The sequence below is a fragment of the Mus pahari genome, chromosome 16 (genome assembly GCF_900095145.1).
Source record: "Mus pahari chromosome 16, PAHARI_EIJ_v1.1, whole genome shotgun sequence".
Classification (NCBI taxonomy): Eukaryota; Metazoa; Chordata; class Mammalia; order Rodentia; family Muridae; genus Mus; species Mus pahari.
The window spans coordinates 67083480-67110133 of NC_034605.1; the positions used below are offsets into that span (position 1 = coordinate 67083480).

At 37.8% G+C, this 26654-nt stretch overlaps 1 protein-coding gene across 1 annotated transcript in view; it reads right to left on the reverse strand.

Moving 5' to 3' along the window:
• LOC110333709 (contactin-associated protein-like 3) overlaps positions 1-26654 on the reverse strand; it is a 140292-nt gene that overhangs the window by 27619 nt on the left and 86019 nt on the right. The window contains 8 exon segments of the mRNA XM_021215387.1: positions 5972-6172; positions 6686-6805; positions 13766-13872; positions 16643-16814; positions 20457-20600; positions 22951-23212; positions 24709-24855; positions 25630-25865. Of these exon segments, the coding sequence (XP_021071046.1) occupies positions 5972-6172; positions 6686-6805; positions 13766-13872; positions 16643-16814; positions 20457-20600; positions 22951-23212; positions 24709-24855; positions 25630-25865 (1389 nt within the window).

The following is a 26654-nucleotide window of genomic DNA, read 5'->3' on the forward strand; positions in this document are numbered from 1 at the left end:
ATCTGAATCTTGGTATGGAGATCTTGAGATAAGGTGGTGATTGATTCCAGAAGATTAAGACAGGGAGATCTCTGAGTTCAAGGTCATCTGGGATTAAAGGTATGGTAGCACACACCTTTAATCTGGGCTACACCTTCTGCTGGAGACCATATAAGGACATTGGAAGAAGGGAGTCTGATTCTCGCTCTTCTGCCTGCTTGCCATGTGGGACTAAGCAACTGCTAGACCCTTGGATTTCCATTCACAGCTACTACTGAACCATTGTTGGGAACTGGACTGCAGACTGTAAGTCATCAATAAATTCCTCTTCTATATAGAGACTATCCGTAAGTTCTGCGACTTTAGAGAACCCTGACTAATACAATATCCTAAATGTACAAGAATAAATTTGCATCTAAAAAAGGAGTACATTTTCAGAGATAGTTAATGTCTTTCAGTTTGTTCAAATGCCAAAGCAGCGGTTCTCAATCAGCAGGTCAAAATCCCTATGGAGGTTGGATAAGATCATAAAAAAAAAAAAAAACAAACAAATCGGATATGCATGATTCATAACAGTAGCAAAATTATAGTTATAAATTATCAATGATAATAATTTTAAGGTTGGGGGAGGGGTCACCACAATATGAGGAAGTATATTAAAGGGTTGTAGCATTAGGATTAGAATCACTGCTTTAAAATATTATAGAGAACTTAGGAATACCAGCAAAACTTTCAGCATCTATGAGGAAATCCTCTGTAGGTCCCACCCCTTACCGAGCAGCTAGTTATTGGCAGTGGGTAGCTGCTGAGTGAGGGAGAATCATTCTTTTTGAAGATGTGACTACTGTAGGTTTTCATGATCTAGTCTATGGCGTCATACCCTTACATATATGGACAACACTAACTGCACTTAAAGAGTTATATATTTAAAAAGCAAGAGACATGAAGTCAGGACAGAAGTGTTTGGGGTAGAAAATGGGAGGGATTGGAAAGTGGGGAATAGATATGATATTTCACTTTATACATGTATGACATTCTCAAAAATAAAGAAAGCTTCTCAAAGAGAAGAAACCAACATAGGTTCACCCTGATATCTAAATAAATGAATATTAGCAGGAAATAAGTAAGGTCAAAACAAAACACTCTTTCTATTCTTCACTGATACAGAGGTAACAGTTAATTCAAAATAATACATCATTGAACTATTGCGCAGAAATAAATATTATGGGTAAATTAAATTAAGTGATTGCAAAGTTGTTTCTGGTCTGCTCTTCCACCCAGGCCAGATTGACGACCTGATACTCTTTCTCACCTCATTGTCTCCCAGGAGGTCTGCTGCAACCAGGCACACAGGTGAGACTCCCCCAAATACCCATGTCAGCTGGGACACACAGAGTCCAGTTGACAGGGACCTACTCCCTCTACCCAAGCTCCATCTTCCTTCTGCTCTGCTCCTCCGCATGGGCCAAATCATTGGACCCAATACCTTCCCACATCTCATACCCTGCTTGTTCTCAGGAGGTCTGCAGTAAACAGAGACACAGACTGCCTCTCTTCCAGGAAGTCTGAAGTAACCAGGGACACAGTCCTTCTGGTCTGCATGTCCATCTGCAACTGGGGCAGATCCTGCCCCCAAAGCATACCTGTCTCCCAAGAGGCTCATCCTAACCAGGAACATAGGAGGTCTGCCCTAACCAGGAGCACAGGATGCCTCCCTAACCAGAGACAGCACTGCCTACTTCCCAGGAGGCCATCTCTAACCCAGGTCAGAGTTCTACCTGCCTCCAAGGAAGCCAGCTTCAGTCAGAGACACTCAGGCCAGTTAACACCAGAGATAACCAGAGGCAAGTGCAAGAACATAAATGGTAGAAGCCAATACTAGTCAGCACCATCAGAACCCAGTTCTTCCAAGCCCTGGATACCCTAACACACCTGAAAAACAAGATTCTGACCTAAAACCCCATCTCATGAAGATGATAGAAGCCCTTAAGGAGGATATAAATAACTCCCCTAAAGAAATACAAGAAAGCTTCTGGATTCTACCTGTGCCCTAAAGCTGACCCTGTGCCACAGTTCTCCATACCCAAATTCCACCTGGAGAGAGCTGGTCTCAGGCTTACAGGAGGAACAAGCCACAGTCAGACAGAGTAAGACCAGCTAACACCACAGATAACTGGATGGTGAGAGGCAAGTACAAGAACATAAGCAATAGAAACCAAGGCTACTTGGCCTCATCAGATGAGAATGAAGCTTTTCAACTTAAAGGGCAAGTAAGTATCTTCAATAAAATTATAGAAGAAAACTTCCCTAACCTAAAGAAAGAGATGCCCATGAATATACAAGAAGCCTACAGAACTCCAAATAGACTGGATCAGAAAAGAAATTCCTCCTAACACATAATAATCAGAACAACAAATGCACTAAATAAAGATAGAATATTAAAAAGCAATAAGGGAAAAAGATCAAGTAATATAAAGGCAGACCTATTAGAATTACACCAGACTTCTTGAAAGAGACTATGAAAACCAGAAAGATCCTGGGCAGATGTCATACAGAACTTAAGAGAACACAAATGCCAGTTCAGGTTCTATACCCAGTAAAACTCTCTATTACCATAGATGGAGAAACCAAGATATTCTGTGACAAAACCAAATTTAAACAGTATCTTTGTACTAATAGAGTCCTAGAGAGGATATTGGAAAAAACCTCCAACACCAGGAGGGTAACTACACCCAACAAAACACAAGAAATTAAACATCTCATAACAAACCCAAAAGAAGAGAACCACACACACATTGTGCCACAACAACAAAAATAACAATATCTGTGGACTCACTTCCCCAATAAAAAGACACAGGCTAATAGACTGGCTATGTAAATAGAATCAAGCATTTTACTGTGTGCAAGCCACAGTTACTCTAACACCTAAGTCACACAAAGACCCAGCAAAGAGAGAGAATTTCATACCAACTCACTTATGCGTATCAATACAAAATTACTCAATAAACTTCTTAAAAACTGAATCCAAGAACACATCTAAAACATCATTCACCACTACCTGGGCTTCATCCCAGGAATGCAGGGATGGTTCGGTATACGAAATTCCATCAATGTAATAATAATAATAATAATAATAATAATAATAATATATATATATATATAATGAAAAGAGTCACATGACCATCTCATTAGATGCTAAAAAAAGCCTTGACAAAGTACAACAACCCTTCATGTTTGAGGCCTTGGAGAGATCAGGAATTCGTGGCACGTGCCTAAATATAAAAGCAATATATAGAAAACCAACAGGCAACATCAAATTAAATGGAGAGAAACTAGAAGCAATCTCACTAAAATCAGGGAGCAGACAAGGCTGCCTGCTCTCTCCCTATCTATTAAATATAGCACTTGAAATCCTAGCCAGAGCAATTAGACAACAAAAGGAGATTAAGGGGATACAAATTGGAAAGGAAGAAGTCAAAATATCACCCCCAAAATTCCACAAGAGAACTCCTAAAGCTGATAAACAACTTCAGCAAAGTGTCAGGATATGAAGTTAACTCAAACGAATCAGTAGCCTTCCTTAATACAAATGATAAATAGGCTGAGGAAAAAAAAAAAAAAAACTATGGAAACAACACCCTTCACAATAGCTACACAACCATTGGACTAAAGTTGGGGACTCCTACAGAAGAATTAAGGGAAGGATTGAAGAAACTGAAGGGGAGGGTGACCCCATAGGAAGATCAGCAATTTCAATTAACCCAGACCCCTCAGAGTGCCTAGATTCTGAGCTACAACCAGGCAGCATACATGGATTGGGCTGAGGCCCCTGGCACATATATAGAAAATGACTGCCTGGTCTGGCCTCAGTGGGAGAAAATGTGCCTAATCCTAGAGAGACTTGAGGTCCAAGGAAGGAAGATGCCCGGTGGTGGTCGTGGGGAGCAACCTCTTAGATAGAAGGGTAAATGGGATGAGGAACTGTGGGAGGGGGACTGGGAGGGTGGCAATGGCTGGAATGTAAATAAATAAAACAATTAAAAAATGATTGTAAAGTCATGGGGTATAACAGAGAATCAGCATTATCAATGAGGTAGATTAGGACTATTTGATAGTAGAAATAAATTAGCTATGAAATGTAATTCATGTCCAAAGGCAATCAATTCAAAATTAAAACATAAGAAAGTTTGTTAGAAGAGAAAAAGAATGGAATCAGATACCCAGTTAAAACAAGATAAAGAGAGGAAGGATTTCAGAACATAAGTTGTAGCTGGAGAAATGGCTCAGCCATTAATGTTTACGTTCACAATCAAACAGAAAGGAAAAGGAAATTAACAGAGTAGGGTGTAGTGGTACAGGCTTGGGATCCTAACACCTGGGAGGTAGTCTCAGTTGTATCAGGCATTCAAGGCCAGCTTCGGCTACCTCAGGTTCTTTCTGAAAAAGAAACAAACAAAAGCAAACCAGGGACGAATGCTGAGGTTTGGTATGGTTTGTCTCCCAAAGATTCCTGTTAGAGATGCTGGACCTTCAGCACCCAGTGTGGCAGTGTGAAAACTGGTGTGTCCTTGAAGACATGAGGTCTAGAGGGAGCGCCTTGGGTTGCTGCTTTTGGAACTGGTTAAGATGAGTCTCATGGGACCTCATGTTAAGTCTCACGCAAGCAAGTTGTTCAAAGAGAAAGGCTGACCCTTGAACCTTTTGCTCTGGCTTCTTGTTTGATCACATGATCTCTTGTTCCTTGCCCTCACCCACAGACACTCACATCATATCATGGTTGGTCTGTCTTGGTGTTATATAGCAAGAGAGACCTCATCAGATTTGAGTGAATGCTGGTGGCTTCCAGAACTATGAGCATGTTCCCTAATGCTATCCAGCCTTATAGTATACCACCTTGGTATAGAGATAAAAATAGACTGATACAACAACAAATAAAGGTTATAATACCTAAATGTTAATCAAAGCACCAAACACTTTAAGCATGAGTGTCTAATATGTCAATAAAAAAACAGAGAGTGTCAGAGTAGACAAAAACAAACAAACAACAACAAAAACTCACAAAACAAATACAAAAAGATGAAACTATGTGCTCTCGACCAAAATTCCTTTTAATGTAAACAGTGTTAGAAGCAAAGAGATCTGTAGAACTCTAGCACAATTAAAATAAAGCTGGAGGTCATGGAGATGATTCAATGAGTAAAGTGCCTACTGTACAAGCATAAGGACCCAATTTCAGATCACTAGAATGCATGGAAAGGCTGGGTATGGTAGGTAATCCCAGCAATGAAGGGTGTGGAGATAGATGGATTCACTGGCCTGCCTGCCTAGCCAAATGATGAACTATAATGTCCAGTGTGAGACTCTGTCTCAAAAAATTAGTGGAGAAGAATCAAGAAAGACACTAAAGTGTTAACTTCTGATCTGGACATGTACATGTACACATGTTAATGAATCCCCCATAAGCTAAAGTATGTATATCAATTTCAAAGACAATTTTGGCAGAAGGAAAATCATCAGGAATAAAGAGGAGTGACATACAATGAAAAGGGGGCCAGTTCTCCTATGATACATAATAATTTTAATGTGAATTCTTTTAACAGTAGAGAATCAAAGCATAACAGTCAAAGACTGACAGAACTCCAAGGACATGCAGACAAATACATTCTAATATCTGTAGACTTGAACACCTCGTGGTCATAAGCAACAGATCCGGTGGGCAGAAAGTTAATGCTATTGTCAATACAAAATTTCCTAATATTAAAAAATGCATGCCACTAGTTATACACATGCCCAATGAACATTCATTAAGATATCAGGGGTGTTCTTTACTGCTTTGTGGTCCATTCAGAGCCTGGTGGAATTAGGAAAGGCTTTGAGTAAACTTCCAGTAAAGGACCTTGTCCTTTTTCTCCTGGAACTGTATTGCATCCTACAGCCTGCAGAGCTGCACCTTTGCCCTATGTGCCCTTTCTGCATCACGCTGGGTCCTTACCTCCTGTATCTGAGGGCCCTGAGGTCCTGCATTGTAGGTCCACCTGTTGCTCACAGTGCTCTGCAACATCCACCACAGCATGCAGCTGTGCTGCATTGGCAGCATAGGAGAAGGTTGCAGAACGCATGTGTCCTTCTGGGCCACCTCTGACTGTCACCACATCGGGCCCTCCATGCTGAACAACAGTCCATGCTGTGTCTGCTGAGAAGAAACCAGACAGAGAAGAGACATCAGTAGTCTGCAGGGATACTCACAAAGCACAGACCAAAGGGACGTCAGTATTAACTTTTAAAATGGTGGTTGTTTTCATGTGAGTTTCTGGTAACTTTTTGAGTTGGATTTGTATAGCAATGTATAGGCAGAACTCAGCCCTTAGGGGGGAAAAATATCAGGAGAACTGATGATTAAACTTTCATGGCATCATTTCTAAAGGCATATAATGAAAGGATGGCTTTCTGGTTTTTAAAACTGTTTACAACACAAGAACAAGGCCAAACCATGTGAGCATTTTTTATTATTTTAATGGTATTTTCTTTGGTGTCTATTGTTCTCATTAGATAAATTTAAAGATGATACAGTATTTCTATTTCTTAACATTATACAATTATTGATATTTACTTTTATATAATATTGCCAACTATTTTTTTTTTAAAATCTACTCTGATTCTGATTCTATGTAAAGCTGTTATACATATCTAAAAGCTATTAACATACCTGTCATATTGCAGTACACAAGAAATGGTGCCAGTGGTCCACTTCCATCTACATCAATGTAGTAAAGTCCAGAAGGGCTCCCTCTGTGCCTGTGGGCTTCACAAGACTGTTCATAGATGGCTGTAGGGGGGAATACCACTTATCAGAAACACAGTTAACCCCTTAATATTTTCAATTATTGTCCAGAGGCTTCCATTTCTAAATTATAGATACATGAACTTTATGATCCAATACAGTTTTATTAATATATGTGACATTACACTTGATTAGATAAAAGAAGTATGATCAAATTTTTAAAATTAAATTTTTTATTAATAAGGTAGCAGGAAATTATTAAATTATATTAAGTTTGTGTTCAATATTAGGTGTTAGTAAATATTTGGCATATATTTCTGTTTTTTTTTTAACATTTTATCATTAGAATTTAATTCCACAGCTGTTTCAAATGCAACCAAACTCTCGAAGAAGGTAATAGATTGAATTATATTGTTAAACCCTGTTTCTGTTTTTAATAAAAAGAAAATAGTACATCAGTTATTAAAAACTAAGAAGGCTTAGAAGATAAGAGCATCTGCTGCACAAGCATGAGCCCCAGAGTTCAAGTTCCTAGCACCTAGTTAAGAATCCAGGTGTGGCTGAGTATTCATATAACCCCAGTGTAGTATAAGTATACGGTGGAAACAGGAGGCTCAATGGGGCTACCAGACTAACTCTACGTTCAGTGAGAGACCTGTCTCAAGGAAATGCATTGAAGAGAAATAGAGTAGACACTCAACATCCTCCTCTGGTCTTTGTGGGCTGGGCACCCATTGACACATAAGAGCACACACACAAGATGGAGGTTACACTGGGAATGTGAAACTGCCTTAAGAGGAAATTATTTGGTAACATATGGAGATTATACTCTCTGTGTATGTGTTTTCTTTTGCTTTTAAGTTAAGGATGAATATTTTGAAGCACAGTATGAAAGAATTAGGAGGCAGTCTGGAGAAAATTTGAGCTCCCAATCCTACAAGCTGTTGATTCACAATTCTATTCTAACATATGACAAGTATCCTTCAGAACTAAGTGCCAACATTAAAGAAGGAAAATTTATCCTAACTGTAATAACTTAACATTCAACAAATATTAGTTTAAACCTACCCAGGTAATATGGTATTATCCAACAAATTCACGGTAATATATCTTTAAAATAATTGAGTAATTATTCCCTTAGCTTTAAATGAACATTTAAAGACATGAATACAACTTATAAATGAATAACTCTTCTTCGTTAAGAAATAATTACATTGAAAAGAAACTTTATTAGGCATTTTGAAAATGACAAATAACAAATAACATGGTAATTCAAACTCAAAACAGGAGAGAAAATATTTGATGAAAATATTTTTATATAATATTTTATTTATTCTGTATAATTGAACATTTTCATTTGTGCATATAAATATGTTACCAAGATAGGGGATTCCTAACTTTTAGCTTAAATTTAAAAAAAAGAAAAAGAGAGAGACCGGTAAGGTAACATTTTGACCTACAGAAAAGACCTATTCAACAAAGCTAAGAGTGTATATGGCTTCCTGGAAAAGGGATTTGATGAATGTCAATTGTGTTGGTTCCTTTCATTAGAGCCTCAAAGGTCAGGCTTTTGCTGTACCAAAAAGCTCATTTTAGTCTTTGGAGACAAATGAACTAAACAAATGAACTGTGCCAAAAAAAATTTTTTTTAAGTGAATAGGGTGCATTTATATAATTATTATAATAATATTGAATTTTCTACATTTGTCTTCATAAATGTTAATTCAAAATATTTTCAAATCCTCAAGGAATATCAAGGAAAACAACAAATATTGTGTAATATTGATGCAAAGAACTAAAATTAGTTCAAAAGATCATCATTGATCTGCCTCAGATTTATCTGTTTGAACTAGGCTACTGGCAAGCCCTCTCACATGTTCCCTCACATACTGACCTTGAAACATCACTAACCTTTATTGACCTTCCAAACAACGGAACTTTTCCCCAAACTACCCTATCCAGAGACTTCTGTGACTGTAACCAGATTCTTTTTTACAAAATAATACCAATCATAATTCCCACTAAGAAGTAATGATTTTCAACACTCTTTGGTTTAAGTCTGGACATATAATTGTCATTTAATAAAACCTTGGAACATATTTTCTTTTCTTTTTTTTTTTACTTTTTATTATTATTATTATTTTCTTTATTTACATTTCAAATGCTATCCAGAAAGTTCCCTATTACCCAACCCCCCGCCCCTGCTCCCCTTCCCACCCACTCCCACTACTTGGCCCTGGCCTTGCCCTGTGCTGGGTCATATAAAGTTTGCAAGATCAAGGGGCCTCTCTTCCCAATGATGGCCGATTAGGCCATCTTCTGCTACATATGCAGCTAGAGACACGAGCTCAGGGGGTACTGGTTAGTTCATATTGTTGTTGCACCTACAGGGTGGCAGCCCCCTTAAGCTCCTTGGGTACTTTCTCTAGCTCCTCCATTGGGGGCCCTGTGTTCCATCCAATAGCTGACTGTGAGCATCCACTTCTGAAGAATTTCATAAGTTCATTGTTTTTAATAGCTGAGTAGTACTCGATTGTGTAAATGTTCCACAGTTTCTGTATCCATTCCTCTATTGAGGGACATCTGGGTTCTTTCCAGCTTCTGGCTATTATAAATAAGGCTGCTATGAACATAGTGGAGCATGTGTCCTTATTACCAGTTGGAAGATCTTCTGGTTATATGCCTAGAAGAGGTATTGCTGGATCCTCTGGTAGTACTATGTCCAATTTTCTGAGGAACCGCCAGACTGATTTCCAGAGTGGTTGTACAAGCTTGCAATCCCACCAGCAATGGAGGAGTGTTCCTCTTTCTCCACAACCTCACCAGCATCTGCTGTCACCTGAATTTTTAATCTTAGCCATTCTGACTGGTGTGAGATGGAATCTCAGGGTTGTTTTGATTTGCATTTCCCTGATGACTAAGGATGTTGAACATTTTTTCAGGTGTTTCTCAGCCATTCGGTATTCCTCAGGAACGTATCTTCAAGATTGCTTTCTTGGAATGCAATCCAAATTAGTCCCATATAAATGTAATTTTTCTTTTATCTTGATTAGACTGACTTTATTCTTTGATTTTAAGAATATTTGAAGGTAAGGTATGGGTGTTATTTTTCTCTCATTTCATAAAATGGAATACTTAGAAAAATCTTTAAAAATGTGTGTGGATATCTGAGTATGCATGTATGAAATGTGTTAAAACATATTGTAAAGGGAATAATTATGTGCATTTATAGCATTATCATAAGAACAACCTCAGATGTACTTCCTTAGGTACTACTCACAGTCTACTTTCTTGAGACAGGGTTTCTTGTTGGCTCGGAGATCACCAAACAGGCTGTACTGGCTGGCCAAGTGAACCTCAAGGATCCACCTTTTTCTGCCTTTCAGTGTTGAAATTATAAACACTGGCTACCATGCTCAGTTTTTACATTGGTCCTGGAAATTGAAGTCAAGTCTTCACGCTTACAAGGCAAACAACTAAACTAAATGAGCCCTCCTCTCAGCCAATAAAACTGCTTTGTTTGTAGTGTGCAAAAATAAATCTTAAATCTGAACAACTTTAAGGTAAACAATATGAATGTTATCCTAGAATGGCCCCAGAGTAAACTGTTGAAATCATCAGTATTCTTTCAATAAATGTCATAGGTTGGAACATAAGTCAGATGTATTACTTACTGTTCTGTCATTTTTTCCATACATGTGTATTTAATTGTGCAAGTACTTGTAGTTGTCTGATAGGATTTATACTCATGGTTAGATTTTTATAGTAGGCTTAGCTAGAGAACACATATCAAGGAGAATAATTGAAACTTTTGTTTCTTTGAGTCCCTTGACTTTTTAAATGACAAAGAATATATGTATTAGTTACGTGATTATACAAAACAAAAATGGCCACTTATGAATAAGTCTCATGACTGAGGGTTTACTGAAACACTGCTTCACATGGTACATCTATTTGAAAACCTTGACTGCTAAAATCCACAGTTATCAATGACATGATCAGATCATGTTAAAATGTAAATATTTGGGGGCTAGAGAGATGGATCAGTGGTCAAGAGAACTGGTTTCTCTTTCAGAGGACCAGGATTCCATTCCTAGCACCCACATGGCAGCTCATAATTGTCTGTAACTCCAGTTCTAGGGGATCTGCCATCTTGGCACAGACAAAAAATGCAGACAAAACATCAATGCACATAGAATAAGAATAAATAAATCATTAAAAAATTGAAATACTTCTCTTTTCAACCTTTTGGTATTTGGGGAGTTATATTTGAATTCAGGCTATAGGCATGCATTATTAACAAAACTAGTTCATGAACTTTACCACGTAAGGGAAGTTGCTGGATATGGAAGAAGATACAAAGGAGTTAAAGAAGAGAACAAAACTTGATGTTCAAGACTAGTTTTAGACAATAGAAGTTCTATGGAAGTAGGTCTAATTCCTTCTGGCAGTTCTGTTACTTTGTTGAGTTACTCATACTTTGGTTTTAGAGAAATTCCTACAAAAAGTAAAGTTTCTGTGATAATAGAAGTCTTTCTAATACCAACGAGTGTTTGATGAGTCACTCTCCAGGAGGGTTGGGAATAGACAGTCTTCTCCCTTGCCAGACTCATGTAGAATTTTGCTACTGGAAACTCAGGGGTCTCTTCTAAATTTACTTGCATCCCTAAGTGGAGCTATAGCAATTTATACTCTGACTTCTCACTATAGTTCTTGAAAAAAATCTGGTAAATCTCATGGAGTTGTGAAAGATCTTGGTAGGTACTCGATGTGAATACGTGGCTGGTGGACTGAGGACTTGATGTAGTTTGAATACGAATGGCCCCATAGGCTCCTCTGTTTAAACGCTACTCATCCTACTTGGGAGTGATCTAGAGATGAATACATATAGAGATGACAGGGCTTCAGCTTAGCTTCGTACCATCGACTGGTGGATCCTATTTGAGTCATCATCTGTCTGTTCATTGATTCATTTGTTTGTCCATCCAGACTTGGATGTGCACCTCACCTCCATTGTTCAGAGAAGCTGTACCTTGTATCTGAAGCTAGGCTCGAGCTTGGGTCTGGCTTTGTAAAACTTTCAACAGTTCTCTAGTCATTGTTCATTAACCTCTTGTCTAGACACTTGCAGTGATACTCTCTGCATCTCTATCAGATCTCTGCCCCTGCCTCTAGGGAGGTATCTTTGAATTTCTTGAATTTTGCTATGACCTTCTTACCTCTTTGTAAGCATTCTGTGACCTATAATACATATGTAGACATATTTACTGTTTGATGTGTAAATTAGGGCTGGAATAAAAGAACCTGTGCTTACCTATAAGCAGCTATCAAGAAAAATCAGGACTTCTTGGTAAACTGCAGTTAAAGAAACCAATGTAGCTTGTGAATTTACTGTTAATAATTTCTAATGTGGTGGAAAGACACAAACATGTCCATCTATGTTTCTTACCTAACACATTTCCACATATACTTTTCCTGAGAGTCCAGTTCAGTAGATTTGGGTGAGTCCCGAGAGTGTATATTTGTTATAAGTTCCTGGCTGTTTCTGGTACTACTGCTTAAGGTCTACTGTTCAAGTGAAGGTTCACCTAAAGTGAAAGTTCTGTAAACAGCTTCCTTAGTTCAAATCATCACCATGTCACCAAATAACTGGATGTTGAGCTACTTAATCTCTTTCTCTCCTAGTCATTACAATGGAAGCAATAATAGACTTTTATTCTTGAATTTCTCTAGAGTTTAATTAGTTAATTTATGGAATTCACTAGAAAAGGACAGACATACTTAAGAATTCAACAAGTACACACTTTATGATTTATTATCATCTCCACCAAAGAAAAATTACAATTTAAGAGACTATAATGGCCTCTTCTAAAATTTTACCATGTAGCACTTCTATCCAGAGTTTTTATAAAATCCTTAATTGTATTACATTCAAGCTTTAGAAAGCTTGGCAAATGATTATTTTTCCATCTTTCTCTGACTGAAAGAATTGTAGGAATTAAATCCCAAGCAAAGGAACAAACTGTTACAACATGCATTCTTTATTTTATTTTATTTTTACCATGTGCTATATACAGCCTTTAAACCTTTATTTTCGTGTGAGGATTTATTTGCCTATATGTATATATGTGAGAGTGTGTGTGTTCACATGTGTGTGTATGTGTATGTATGTGCCTGTGGAGGCTATAGGCTGACTTCAGTTGTCTTTTTAACAGCTCCCCATTTTAATTTAATTTTGTATTTTGAGACAGGGTTTCTTTGTGTTGCCCTGGCTGTCCTGAAACTTGCTTTCTAGTCCAGGCTGACATTAAATTAAGAGATCCACCTGCCTCTGCTTCCTGAGTGCTGGCATTAAAGGCATATTCCACCACACCAAGCCAACTACTTTATTTTTTTTTGAGATCAGATTTCTCAGTCAACCTGGAGATTCCAATTGATTAGATTGGTTGGCAGGCAGCCCCAGGGATCCTCTTGTCTCTATCTCCCTAGTACTGACATTTCAGGCAGACTGCCATGTCTCTCCTTTGATATGGGGCTGGCGATCTCATGTATTCATGCTTGCAAGCAAGTGCTTTCCCACCTAAGTCACCTCCCTACCTATATCCTGTTCTATACACTATCCTACTAGATTACTTTGCTACTGCTGACAAGGTTCACTTTTGATGTACTTAGTATTCCATATTTGCTTGTGTTCTCCTGCTGTCCTAGTGTTAGATGATGTTAGGTGCTGAGGTTGTAGCTCAGTGGCACAGCATTTGTCAATCATGTACAAAGTCCAGGTTTAATCTATAGCATCAAATAAGCAAATACATAGATAAACAATAAATAAAGTGGCTTAAAATAAACCAGACAAGAGTTGTTGCTACAATACTTGTTCTAATATGTCTGCATGCTTGGCAATATGCAGATAAACATAACTAATGAATAATGTAACAAAATTATCAAAATAAATAACAAAAAGACAAGGAAGTCACAATGACATAAGGATTGAGTTGTGAAGCTTACAGGAATGGCAGGTTGTTCCAGTGTATCCCGTGCCTTCACAGTCACAGGAGAAAGTGTCCCACGACTGGGTACATCTACTTCCATGCTCACAGTAGCTAGGCAAACAACTATAAGAAAACAAACATAATTACCATAGCCCATGGCTAATAGGGGTGTGTGCAGGGAACTGCAAGGGAAGGAGGGAGTGTAAATAGTTAGGATAAAATATATAAAAGAAAAATAAATAAAAAGTCAAAAACGTATTTGTAGCATATACAGAAAATTCAACATGACCAGTGAACACTGAGTCTGCCATCAAGGTTTCTAGTAATAACAATAATTTTAGATAATGGATTTTGTTGCATATGACAGCTTAATTTGAAACGTGCCTCATTTTCCATTCCCCATATCAAAATACTAACATTATGTGTCTAGCAAAATTTATTTCATGAATAAAATAAAATCCATTAAAGCCCAATTTAGTAATTATGAACATTTTTAAAGAAAGGAGTTGCAGGAGAGGAGAAAGGACAGGGAAGTTTTCTGTATTATAGCAATGTGCTTTGAGAAATATTGAATAAATTTTTAGAAGGCATGCTGCTACCTTGTACCTTTAGAGTAAGCAATCAATTTTAAAGAAATAATGTTGCTAAGATGCCAGTACTACTGTCAGATCTGTCTCTACATTCAGTACAACCTCTCTCAAAATCTCAATGACTTTTTGATATAATTTTTAGAAACTTGGGAAAATCTACTCTAAAATTTAAAAGAATCACTAGGAACCCCAAATAGCCAAAACAACCAGGAAAAGAAAGAACAAAGTGAGAGGTGCCTGATACTTCCAGAGTCTTCTGGATGTAAACAAATCATGTATCGTGACACACACACACACACACATCTCTGTTAGCTGACGGCTCTCATCATTTACATTCATGTCTGTCAGACAGCTCCTATGAGCTGCACTGATGGCTGAGTTGGGCTGCACATGGCTTGTCAAGCATGCCCTCTCCTTAGCCATTTGCTAGAGCCTTCCCGGCACACTTCTGTGACCAGAGTCTGGAGTTTCCTGTGGATGCAGTCTCAGGTCTATTTCAGTATTTCTACTTTCACAGGCAATTGTGAAAGCAACTGGAGCAATGCCCTGTACAATGTACCTTCATCTTCAAATTAATTAATTAATTAATTAATTAATTATTATTATTATTATTATTACAAGAAAACCAACATTCACAGGGAAAATATTTTGTGCCAAATTAAGTTACTATGGTGAATTTTTCATTTGGTAGGATTTATGTTCTTTTAATACATCACCAGACATGATTATAACCCAAAACTTGCTTAGCTGGCAATTGCACAGTTAACGTTTTAGTAGTAAAATTAACTTTTCTCCATGAAGTAGAAGGTAATAAATCTTATTTGTAGCTATAAAATTTTTAACAGCATCAAATTAATCTTTATTTTTAGCTTATTTTGGTTAACATATAACAATAATTGTACAGATTTTGAGGTATTGTGTGATATCTTCAACCATGGTGTTTGTCGTTGGCAGAAGACAGCAAGGGGAAGGCACTAAAGCACAGAATTTATAAAAAATAATATTCTTCCAGATATGAGCAAGTGATTATGTTTAGCCAAAATTATTACAGATATAGACTACAACTGAGAGCAAAATGTTTTTTTATAAAACAATCTCATGGTCTGCCAGCCTGGCTGTCTACCTGTTTGTCTGTTTCCCCTACCCCCAAGTGTGTGTATGTGTGTGTGTATGTGTGTATACATGCTACGTACATGTGAATGACAGAGGATATAAGGTGTTTGTTCTCATCTTCTACCTTGTTTGAGACAGGGTCTTTTGTTCGTCCCTGCAAATGACAGGCAAACTGGCCCATGAGCTTCAAGAGATTATCTTGTTTCTGCCTTGCATCTTGACATAGGAACACTGGGGTTATAGATGTGCACTCTGGATTTTTAATTTATGTAGGTTCTGGAGATATAAACTCAGTCCCTCACATTTGACTGACAAGTGCTTTGCCCACTGAGCTAGCTCCTAGCCCTAATTTTTAAAACCTCAAATGTTTTTCATGTCTTCTCTATTCTCCACTAAGTCTGTCACTATAAACAGAGGCTCATTCATTTCTGTGGCTCAAACTTTTTGAGAATTTACTTTACGTTTATTCTGCAAAAGAGACAGTTTTTTTTTTTTTCTGGTACTGAAATTGAAAGAGAGCAGCCTTTTCAGTTCTTCTGCTTCATAGTGTTATGAATTGCCAGTGCAGAGATAAAATGACCAGGCTTGGTAACTATGAAGTTGGGACTATTTTGAGTTTAAGTTCAAAAAAAGGATGTATCATATATATATGATACATATGATTATATGAATGCCTGATGACCTCAGGAGCCAGGAGAGGGTGTCAGAATTGGAACTGGAGTTAGAGATGGTTATAAGTTGCTCTGTGAATGCTGGGAGTTGAATTAAGGTCCTATGGAAGAGCAACCAATGGTCTTAACCGATGCATCTCTCCAGCCCAATATATTAAAAGTAGATTTTATTTGTATATATGTGTCTGGGTGAATATATGCCACACAAGTGCATCTGTATCTGTAGTTAAATGTGGTTGTGTGCTGCCAGACAAGGTGCTGGGAACTATACTCAGATTCTCTATAAGACCTGTATGAACTGGTAACAGCTAAGCCATTGTTACAGCCCCATGAAATATGTCTTCTGATAAAGTATTGTCATTTGAAAAAAATGTTAACACAATGAGATATGCAAAAGCATCTTTCTAATCGCCACTGTAAATGTGACTATGTTATTTCCAGCTTTAAATTTTGAAAGGAGGTATGCTAAAACAACCTAGAAAAAAAAAACAAAAAAAACAAAACTAGCAAGGCTCTTACCGGTCTACGATGCCACAGGAGTCTATCTGGAGGTCACTGAAGCTGCCCAGTACTCCCTGCTGTACTGCAATAGGATCCACTACTTTGTCACCAACAAAGATGAGCTTCAGGCATCCCTGGAAGCCTCCAAAAGAATGTTCACACCCAAAGCTAGAGCTGTTGTTGGGACAACCTGAGTGTAAGCACAAAGACAGGAGAAAATCAGGGACCACGACAACCATTGTATTAAGTCAGTTATGAGGACTGAAAGCTTCTGCTTGTTGACACCCTTGAGAAATGAACTTTGGCTTGACCTGACACAATGAGAGCCCTCATCAGAAGAGGGGACAATCTAAGAACACAAGTTAGAACAGATCAAAGGTAAGATAGTAACAAGAACTGAGAATTTTAAAAACTGGAATAAAATTAAGATAAAAAATAAAATTAACAATTTTCTATTATTATTATTATTATTATTATTATTATTATTTTCTTTATTTACATTTCAAATGCTATCCCGAAAGTTCCCTATACCCCCCCCGCCCCTGCTCCCCTACCCACCCACTCCCACTACTTGGCCCTGGCCTTCCCCTGTGCTGGGTCATATAAAGTTTGCAAGACCAAGGGGCCTCTCTTCCCAATGATGGCTGATTAGGCCATCTTCTGCTACATATGCAGCTAGAGACACGAGCTCAGCAGGTACTGGTTGGTTCATATTGTTGTTGCACCTACAGGGTTGCAGCCCCCTTAAAGCTCCTTGGGTACTTTCTCTAGCTCCTCCATTAGGGGCCCTGTGTTCCATCCAATAGCTGAATGTGAGCATCCACTTCTGTGTTTGCCAGGCACTGGCATAGCCTCACAAGAGGGCGCTATATCAGGGTTCCTTCAGCAGAATCTTGCTGGCATGTGCATTAGTATCTGGGTTTGGTGGCTGATGATAGGATGGATCCCCAGATGGGGTAGTCTCTGGATAGTCCATCCTTTCATCTAAGCTCTAAATTTTGTCTCTGTATTTATATCCTTTCATGGGTATTTTGTTCCTTATTCTAAGGAGGAATGAACAATTTTCATAGCTGTCATTGTTGCACATCCAAATGAAGTTTGACTTCTTTTTAATACCTTGTAAAAATATTAATATACTTTATCATCATTTTTATATATGAAAGAAATAAAAATGGAGATAAAATTAGAATAGTTTAAATCAGAGGCTACACTTGATTTAAGAGATGATGGGTTCTTGAACCATACTAACTACAAAATGCAACTGAGTACTCTAATTTATCAAAAACATGAAATATCCATTCATGTTTTATATTTATCATATATGTACATTTGAGACTTTTTTAAAAAACATTTTGTGCTCTGACTTGATAGAAATACATTGGCCTTTCTAGTAATTTTAAAAATTAAGTTCTTCAATCATGTGTTAACCAAAGGCTATTTTTATTTTAACACCAAAATACTAGGATTCACCACATAGTTAGAATACATGGTGGTAAATAAAAATTAGTAATATAGAATCTTCTGTGAATACAAAGGAATACAACAGACACTTGGCTATTTCTGGTACTATAAGTAAAATATTAAGTCTTATTAGACCCTTCAATTTATTTGCAGCTGAGTTACAAATGCCAGTGTTTGTGACACAGTTTCCTTTTATTATATGGGTTTTTGGAAGTGCAACACTTGTATAAGAAGCATGAGCAGCAGGTTGCATCTGGTTTCACAAGCCTATAATCCCAGTTATTCAGGAGCCTAATCACAAGTTCAAACTCTACCTAAGATATGCAGTGAGTTAAAGACCAGTTTAGACAACTTCATGAGAAACTGTTTTAAAGTAAAAGTAAAAAGAAGTTTGGGGCTGTAACTCAGTGGTAAAGTAGGTCTTAGGCTCAACCTGCAGAAACATGCACGTATGTGTGTGTGTGTGTACACACACACACACACACACACACAAAAGAGTATGAGTGATATAAATTAAGCAATATTATCACATTTAGTGATAATAGTACTAAAATATAGAAATCTGGTGGCCTGAGAATGTTGCAACGTTCTATTAGTGGTAGCACTTTAATTAATATACTGCCAAGTAAGGAAATGGACAAAAATGACTACCATATTAAGTAAAGCAAAACCAACCACTTTAAAATGTCTTTTACTTCAAAGATAACTGCAGGATAACATGAGATGTCTATTTAAATCAGTGGTTCTCAATCTTCCTAATGCTGCAGTCCTTTAATATAGTTCCTCATGTTGTGATGACCCCCAGCCATAAAACTATTTTCATTGCTACTGCATAACTGTAATTTTGTTATTGTTATGAATTGTAGTGCAAATATCTGATATGCAGGATATCTGGTATGTGAGTCATGTGAAAGGGCATTTGACCCCCAAAGGTTCACAACCCACAGATTGAGAACCACTGATCTAAAGCAAGGAACTGATTATTTCAATAAACATGGAAAAACTGAAAGCACTTCCTCTTAAATGTGGAAAAGAAATTAGAGAAATTAGAGGAAACAGCAGTAGAAGAAAAGGCACTTTCCATGCTCATAAACAGGCAGAATTACGTTGTGACCGTGATTGTATCTAGATTCCATGTAAGACAATGCCTTTTTCCATGTATGATGACAGCTTATTGTTAAATAAATTGAATTACATCTATCTCTGCCTTGCTTACAAACTAATGAGACTCAGACCACGTTTTGTTTATTAACTTTTGCACAGTTACTGGGAGATTACCCCTAAATCTATTTTTCTAATTCGCTAGACTATCTACTTCCCAGATGCATTACCCAAGTACTTGCTGCTTGTGTCTTCCCCGGTTACTTCTGCTCTATCAGCCTGCCCTCAGGGAACATGTTCCTGGTTCATCTTATCAATGGAGACCCCCTGTTCCCCTGTCTCCTTCCTCCTCCATTCTTTCTCTCTTCTCCCTCTCCTGTAGTTCCCAACCTGCACCCCCTCCTCCCAACCTGGTAACTCAACCCTGATGTCTTCTATTCTCCCCAGTAATTAGTTGTTGCCAGCTTTATTTAACCAATACTTTAAATTGGGGAGCAAGGTTTACACAACAAAGGCTGGCATATGTGAGCAGTTGCTCCTCTTGGAGCAGTCAGATCTTGGGGTAAAGAATTTAGCATTTGAATGCATAGGAGCACCAGACCAACCCCCAACACAATTTGATTTATTTTACCATATAGCTTTCAGAGGTACAGCATTATCTGCTGTGTGGATTCTATTATAGCAATTGAGGTTGAGAAATTCCATGTGAGTTATAATGTAGTTTCCTTAAGTATTAAGTGGAATTAAGAACTATTGAAATAGCAAAATAAACTTTCTGAAGTTATTTCTTCTTGTTTGAGAAAATACAATGTTTTGTGTTCTTAAAAATTCCAAATAAGGTTAGCAGCCCCATAGGAGGAACAACAATATGAACTAACTAGTACTCCCAGAGCTCCCAGGGACTAAATCACCAACCAAGGAGAACACCAACGGGAGGAGAGGCCCTTGGTCCTGTGAAGGTTCTATGCCCCAGTGTAGGGGAATGCCAGGGCCAGGAAGCAGGTGTGGGTGAGTTGGTGAGCAGGGGGAGGGGGAGGGACTAGAGAGTTTTTGGAGGGAAAACCAAGAAAGGGGACAACATTTGAAATGTACATAAAGTAAATATCTAATAAAAAATTTAAAAACCCAAATATATTTATTTGAGGAAAGAAATTATTTATTCCTTAGTATTAATTGATTTAAATATATATGTTAACATGTCTGTGGTGAGAGGCAGTGGAGATCATTTGGACCCACTGTCTGTCAATGTGGTTGAATTGCCTTCACTTACCTCCAAAATAGTAAGTGTCAACCAAATGAATCCCCACAGACATCAGGGTCTGAGCAGAGGAGTCTCCATCTACCAGGAGGCTTAAGTAGCTACCCTTAGCAGACAAGGAAACTGAGTGCCACAGCCCATCGTTCAGTACGGCACCTAGAAAAAGAACTAGTTACAGACTTCTAAATTTTGAAAAGTGTAACCACTTATTCAGATCAGTGAATAAGTCAGAGAAGAGCATGATTTATGTGCAGATACATTACTGAGGAAAACAAATTCACCATTTTCTGTAATGAAATGAATCCATTTATTATGACAACACACGAAGAAACCATTATCTCCTTTAAGGAATCCCCTGCGGTAAATGCTGATTATGTGATTCATTATTCATATATATATATATATATATATATATATATATATATATATATAGTCAAAAGTCCTTACCAGTGGAATTCAAATGCAATTTAGTTTAGACCTCAAATGGAAAATTTACTGGCTTCACTTAATCTATCAAAAAGAAATTATTTTAAAGAGTTAGAGGGATGAATTATAGACTGAGCCAAAGGCAATTGTGATGGGTTTTGAATGGGAGAGAAAGATCACTGAGCTTCCCATGAAGGAGGTGGCGTTCAGACAAGCATTGTGACTTTCATCATGTAAGCTAGTTCGTAGCTGTCAATTATAGGAAACTGACAGCTAGGCAAAGATTAATTTTTTGTCCATACAAATGCAAATTTTTAGGCTATAAGATATAATTGGTTGTGGAACTGATTTATGTCTGTCCATAAATTCATTTTTGCATTACTTATCTTTCAATATGTAACAACATCTTACTCATGTAGTCATTAATTAATAAGGCCTATTTATGTATTAAACAATAATGTATGTTCAAGTCTGAATGAACACATTACAATGATAGGTCTGATTTAGATACTTAAAATACCTTTATTTATTCTTCCATTTATTTTTTAAGATTGTGTGTGTGTGTGTGTGTGTGTGTGTGTGTGTGTGTGTGTGTCTGCTCCCTCTGTGCAGGTTGTAGAGCCAGAGGCTGGAGTTACAGGCAATTGTAATGAGTGTTGAGAGACAAACTTTCTCATGAGTGTTGAGAGACAAACTCCAGCCCTCTGGAGAAATAGCAAGAGCTCTTTATATCTGAGCCATTTCTCCAGTCCACTCCTATAATTTATACTAAAGAAAATCAGATTCAGTAGAATTCATAAACATTTAAATTGGAAGTTATTAAGTGAATTGAGACTTGGTTTATAGCATAGATACTATTTTAAACTTGTTTTCATATGATCTTTTGCCAAGAACTACAGCATTTTACATTCAGAGGCAAAATATCACCCTTACAAAACTATGAACTAAAGCAAGCATTAGTTGATTTAAGATATTTTATTAGTTTTAATTATAGTTAATGTGTAAACCAGAACTGTAGAAAATACTGACTCAGCCCTATATGGCATCAAAAATACAAGAAAAAACCTACAACAGTTGTCAACTTGACCAATTGAGAGATGCATATAAATGGTGACATGAACCTCTTGTTATGTCTTTGGGGTCATTTCTGGAAAGCACTGACATATAAGACACTGGTGGGAGACTCTGTGAATGTGGGTGACGTGATTAGTGAGCTGAAAGTGAACAAAAATGGAAATCGAGGAAGCTAGTCCACCTGTTTGAGTTGCATTCTTGCTGAATGAGTGGTTCTGTTTCTTGCTTGCCCTTGCCCTTCCACTGATTCTTTTACCTTTCAATATGGACTCAGTGTCAGCAACCCTCCGGGAAGTGTCTGTGTCCTCATGTCAGGGATTGTGGACACTTTCAGTTTCTTAGACAGAAGAGCTACCTGGTTTCTGTGTTTTCAGGGTACATAAGGCATTTTTGGATCATCTAGCCTTCTATTATTTCAGTCATCCCAATCAATTTCTTTTTATAATACATACATATATTGGTTCTGTTCCACTAGATGACTCTGAGTAACACACAGGCTGACTGAGGAAATGAACCAAACACCAATCAGTAAAAGAACAAATCTACTTATACTTTGTTGGCACCTTTCAGGACAAAGTGATGGTTACCCATCATCTACTGTGTTACAGAATATCTCCCCACCAAAATAAAAATAAACAAAACAAGGGAAGAAGTTAAGAAGCTAGAAGAAATGTGGGTGTCTCTATGTTTTGCTTACTTTATGAAGTTCCCCTCTATTTCTTCTGGATGGTAGTCAGAAAACAGAGCCTAAGGATATTACATCCATCTTTAGGTATATTGGGATTTTATCTGCAGAAACATGCATTTTTATTTTTGTATCTGAATATTTTGGGTCAAAAATCACTATTGGCTGCATATCACACATATAAATAGTCCTGAGTAGTCTGAAGAGGAGAGACCAAACCCATGTCTTCAAAAAGAAATATCTTATCCAATCCTATACTAATCCTACAGAATGACTCTAAGTTCTCTTGGCTGTTTGTGAGGTTTGGGGATACATGATTACCTGTTGTGATGTTCTTCAAGGGTTGACCAGGCTCAGAGAGGCTCAGTATCAGTTTTCCATTCTTAAGAAACAGGACCAAACTTCCTGAACCATGCCCCACTTGGCTAAAAAACACACGTCCTGCCTTGTTCCACGTTCGAAGCTGAAAAGCGAGGGATATTTTATCTTCCCTTAAACTACTTGGCAAAGCCAGGTAACTCCCAGAACTCAGAAAAGTCACTGGAATTGTCTGTGGTTGTGGGCATGTGAAGGACACATTTCCCTATAAATAAAACAAAAGCACAGGTAAAGAGCCTTGTAGTAGTGATTCTACCCCATTAAAGACAGAGTTGGTAAAGATGTACACAGATTCTTCTAGCCTAGCTTGTGTGCGTGTGTGTGTGTGTGTGTGTGTGTGTGTGTGTGTGTGTGTGTGAAATTCTTCACTTTCTAGTTGTCAGGATTTTTTTAGATATTGTTAACTGTATATTATTATAATTGTTCATACGCTAACTATAAGAAAATTCATTCCTAGCTTTTTGGTATTTTTAATCCTGTTGTGGGATTGTGAGATGGCTTGGTGATTAAAGGCATTTATCAACAAGCACAGTTACCTGAGTTGAATCTCTGCAACATGGGGAAGAGAATAAATTCTTCCAAGTTGTATACACACACACACACACACACACACACACAGAGAGAGAGAGAGAGAGAGAGAGAGAGAGAGAGAGAGAGAGAGAGAGAGAGTAAATATAGTATACTTTAAATTCTTGTACTGTAAGAAAACATTCACTTATCAGTGAGTGCATATCATGTGTGTTCTTTTGTGATTGGGTTACCTCACTCAGGATGATATTTTCTAATTCCATCCATTTGCCTAGAATTTCATAAATTCATTCTTTTTATTAGCTGAGTAGTACTCCATTGTGTAAATGTACCACAGTTTCTGTATCCATTCCTCTGTTGAGGGACATCTGGGTTCTTTCCAGCTTCTGGCTATTATAAATAAGGCTGCTATGAACACAGTGGAGCATGTGTTCTTATTACCAGTTGGAACATCTTTTGGGTATATGCTCAGGAGAGGTATTGCTGGATCTTCTGGTAGTGCTATGTCCAATTTTCTGAGGAACTGCCATACTGATTTCCAGAGTGGTTGTACAAGCTTGCAGTCCCACCAGCAATGGAGGAATGTTCCTCTTTCTCCACATCCTCACCAGCATCTGCTGTCCCCTGAATTTTTGATCTTGGCCATTCTGACTGGTGTGAGGTAGAATCTTAGGGTTGTTTTGATTTGCATTTCCCTGATGATTAAGGATGTTGAACATATTTTCAGGTGCTTCTCAGCCATGATATGCACTCACTGATAAGTGGATATTAGCCCAGAAACCTAGAATACCCCGTCTCTCTCATTCATGTACATGTATGTATGGGTGCACTCACCTAGACTGCATGTGGATGCCAGAGGCCAGTGTTATAATTTCTCTCTCAATCACATTTCCACCTTACTTTTGATCCAGGATCTGTGACTGAAGCTAGATATAGCCATTTTGACTAGCCTCCTGAGCTCCTGAATCGACTCGTCTCCATGCCCCCATGCTAGAGTTATAGGCATGAACCACCACACTTAACTTTTGCCTAGGTGCCAGGAATCTGAACTCTGATCTTCATGCTTGCATAGCAGACTTTACCCATTGAGCAATCTCCACAGCTAGGAACAATCCCTAAGTGCAAAAATGTGTAATAATTCCTTTGCTCTTCTTCCCTTTTATAATCTCTTACCTTAATTAGGATTTGTGATTCATGTTTCTTGGCTAATTTAATAATATTGACTCCGTTATAATAGATATTTTCTAAACATCCATGAAAATTTTTATGTGTGAATGTCAGGAAATGCCCTCCAGGCTTCAGGATTTCTCCAAAGCTGATCTTAGAAAGAAAAACAGGAAATAAATAACATTGTTTAGTGATTTTGTGATGATTTTTTAAACCATTTTTGATGAACAGAGTTGCCCTTATGCATCTATTTGTCTCACCATAGATTTTCTTGTTTGCATGTTTTTCGTGAAGTATCCTGTTATCACGATGTGTTTGACAGCCTAATTTCTGATTACATTTGTATGTAAACTTAAAGGAAGTGACCTTTTCCCACCCAGGAAATAATTGCAGCCTGGTGAACTTAATGCTCAGCTGCTTAGTTTCTTAGAAGTTCACTGTGTAGATGGGGCTGGCTTTGAACTTGCAGAGATATGTCAGCCTCTGTTTCCCAAGGCTTTGGATTACAGATTGCAACACCTCATCTATCTTTAATTAATAATTTTTAAAATGTAAGATTTGGCCTGAGGCTCATGAAATATGATCATTGCACTGAATACTCTCAAATCATAATCAAAGTTCATAATGCTATAGGACTGGGTCTTCTGAAAATGTTACAAAGCAAAACCATTTGTGCCTAATATATATCACAGTTTTCCTGGTGTGTTATGACCCTTCCAACACTTTCTTGTGAAGAACTGGAAAGATTCATGTTATTTATCAGTGTGAGTTAAATACACACTGCACAAAAACTTAAACCCTTTGAAAAGCTAAGAGATTGTTTATGTGTAAGCATTTGTCTCTCTGAATTATGACAAAGTGGTATTTCTGTATAAAATGCATGTTTCGATATTATAATTTCAGCTAAATTACACAATGTCTAACAACCTCAAAATTAAGATCCAAGTAACTGGGTTCCTTGTTCACATGAACATGATGCATGTATTTGTCCAGGGTGAAGTTCACATGCACATTTTGGAGCTCAATGAGCACTGAGTGCCAGTGCCGGTCATCCAGAAGGCTGCCTAAGGTGAAGTTCATGATAGAATTAACAGGGCGCAGGTCTCCATTGCCTTAGGAAGGAAAAACAAAACACTGGGTTAGTTCTTTAAGAATCACGCTTCCTTTTTGAAAAATCAGCACTATAATTTATATCCATCCTTTCATCCTAAGCAAAGACCATCTGATTTTTCTCTTCCTCTTGAACATAAAATCTTTACATGCATTGTGATTTGTTCAACTTTAATTATGTGCATGTGTTTGTGTAATATCCAAAATGAATTCAAGACCACCCAGTACCTTCCCCCTTCGAAAAGGACTTTCTAAACTGTACTAGCAGGCAAAGTGCAGAGCCAGATAAGGAAGCTGGCTGACTAAACAAATGTAAAAACATAGTTTTAGTGGTCAAAATGATTGAGCTTGCAGCTACCAAAACAATATTAGCTGTTCTCAGAGAAATAACCATAACAATATTAGCAATTCTCCTGCCCCCCCCCCGAATTCCGAAAAAGACCACAAACCACCCTGACCTTGTCACTAGAATTCCCCTGCCATTAATAGCTCTGATGTTAATAGCTGATCCATAGGTTCAAAATGTACTATTACTTTGCTGACCAAATCATAATAACCCACCATGGGGGCAAGCAAAGTGAGTCACTAGGCCAAAGGGTTACTTAGTGACTATACAAACCAACCAATGCCTGAAAGGGTTACTTGCTACACCAATGAAAACCCTGTTACCCAAATCTGTCCCTTACAAAGGTATAAAAAGTGTGTTCTTTCTTTGTTCTGGGTCTCTCCTCTGGCCTGCGTGCTGAGAGGGGAGTCCCCAACATGTTAGATCAATAACGGCCTCTTGTGAGGCTATGCCAGTGCCAGTGCCTGGCAAACACAGAAGTGGATGCTCACAGTCA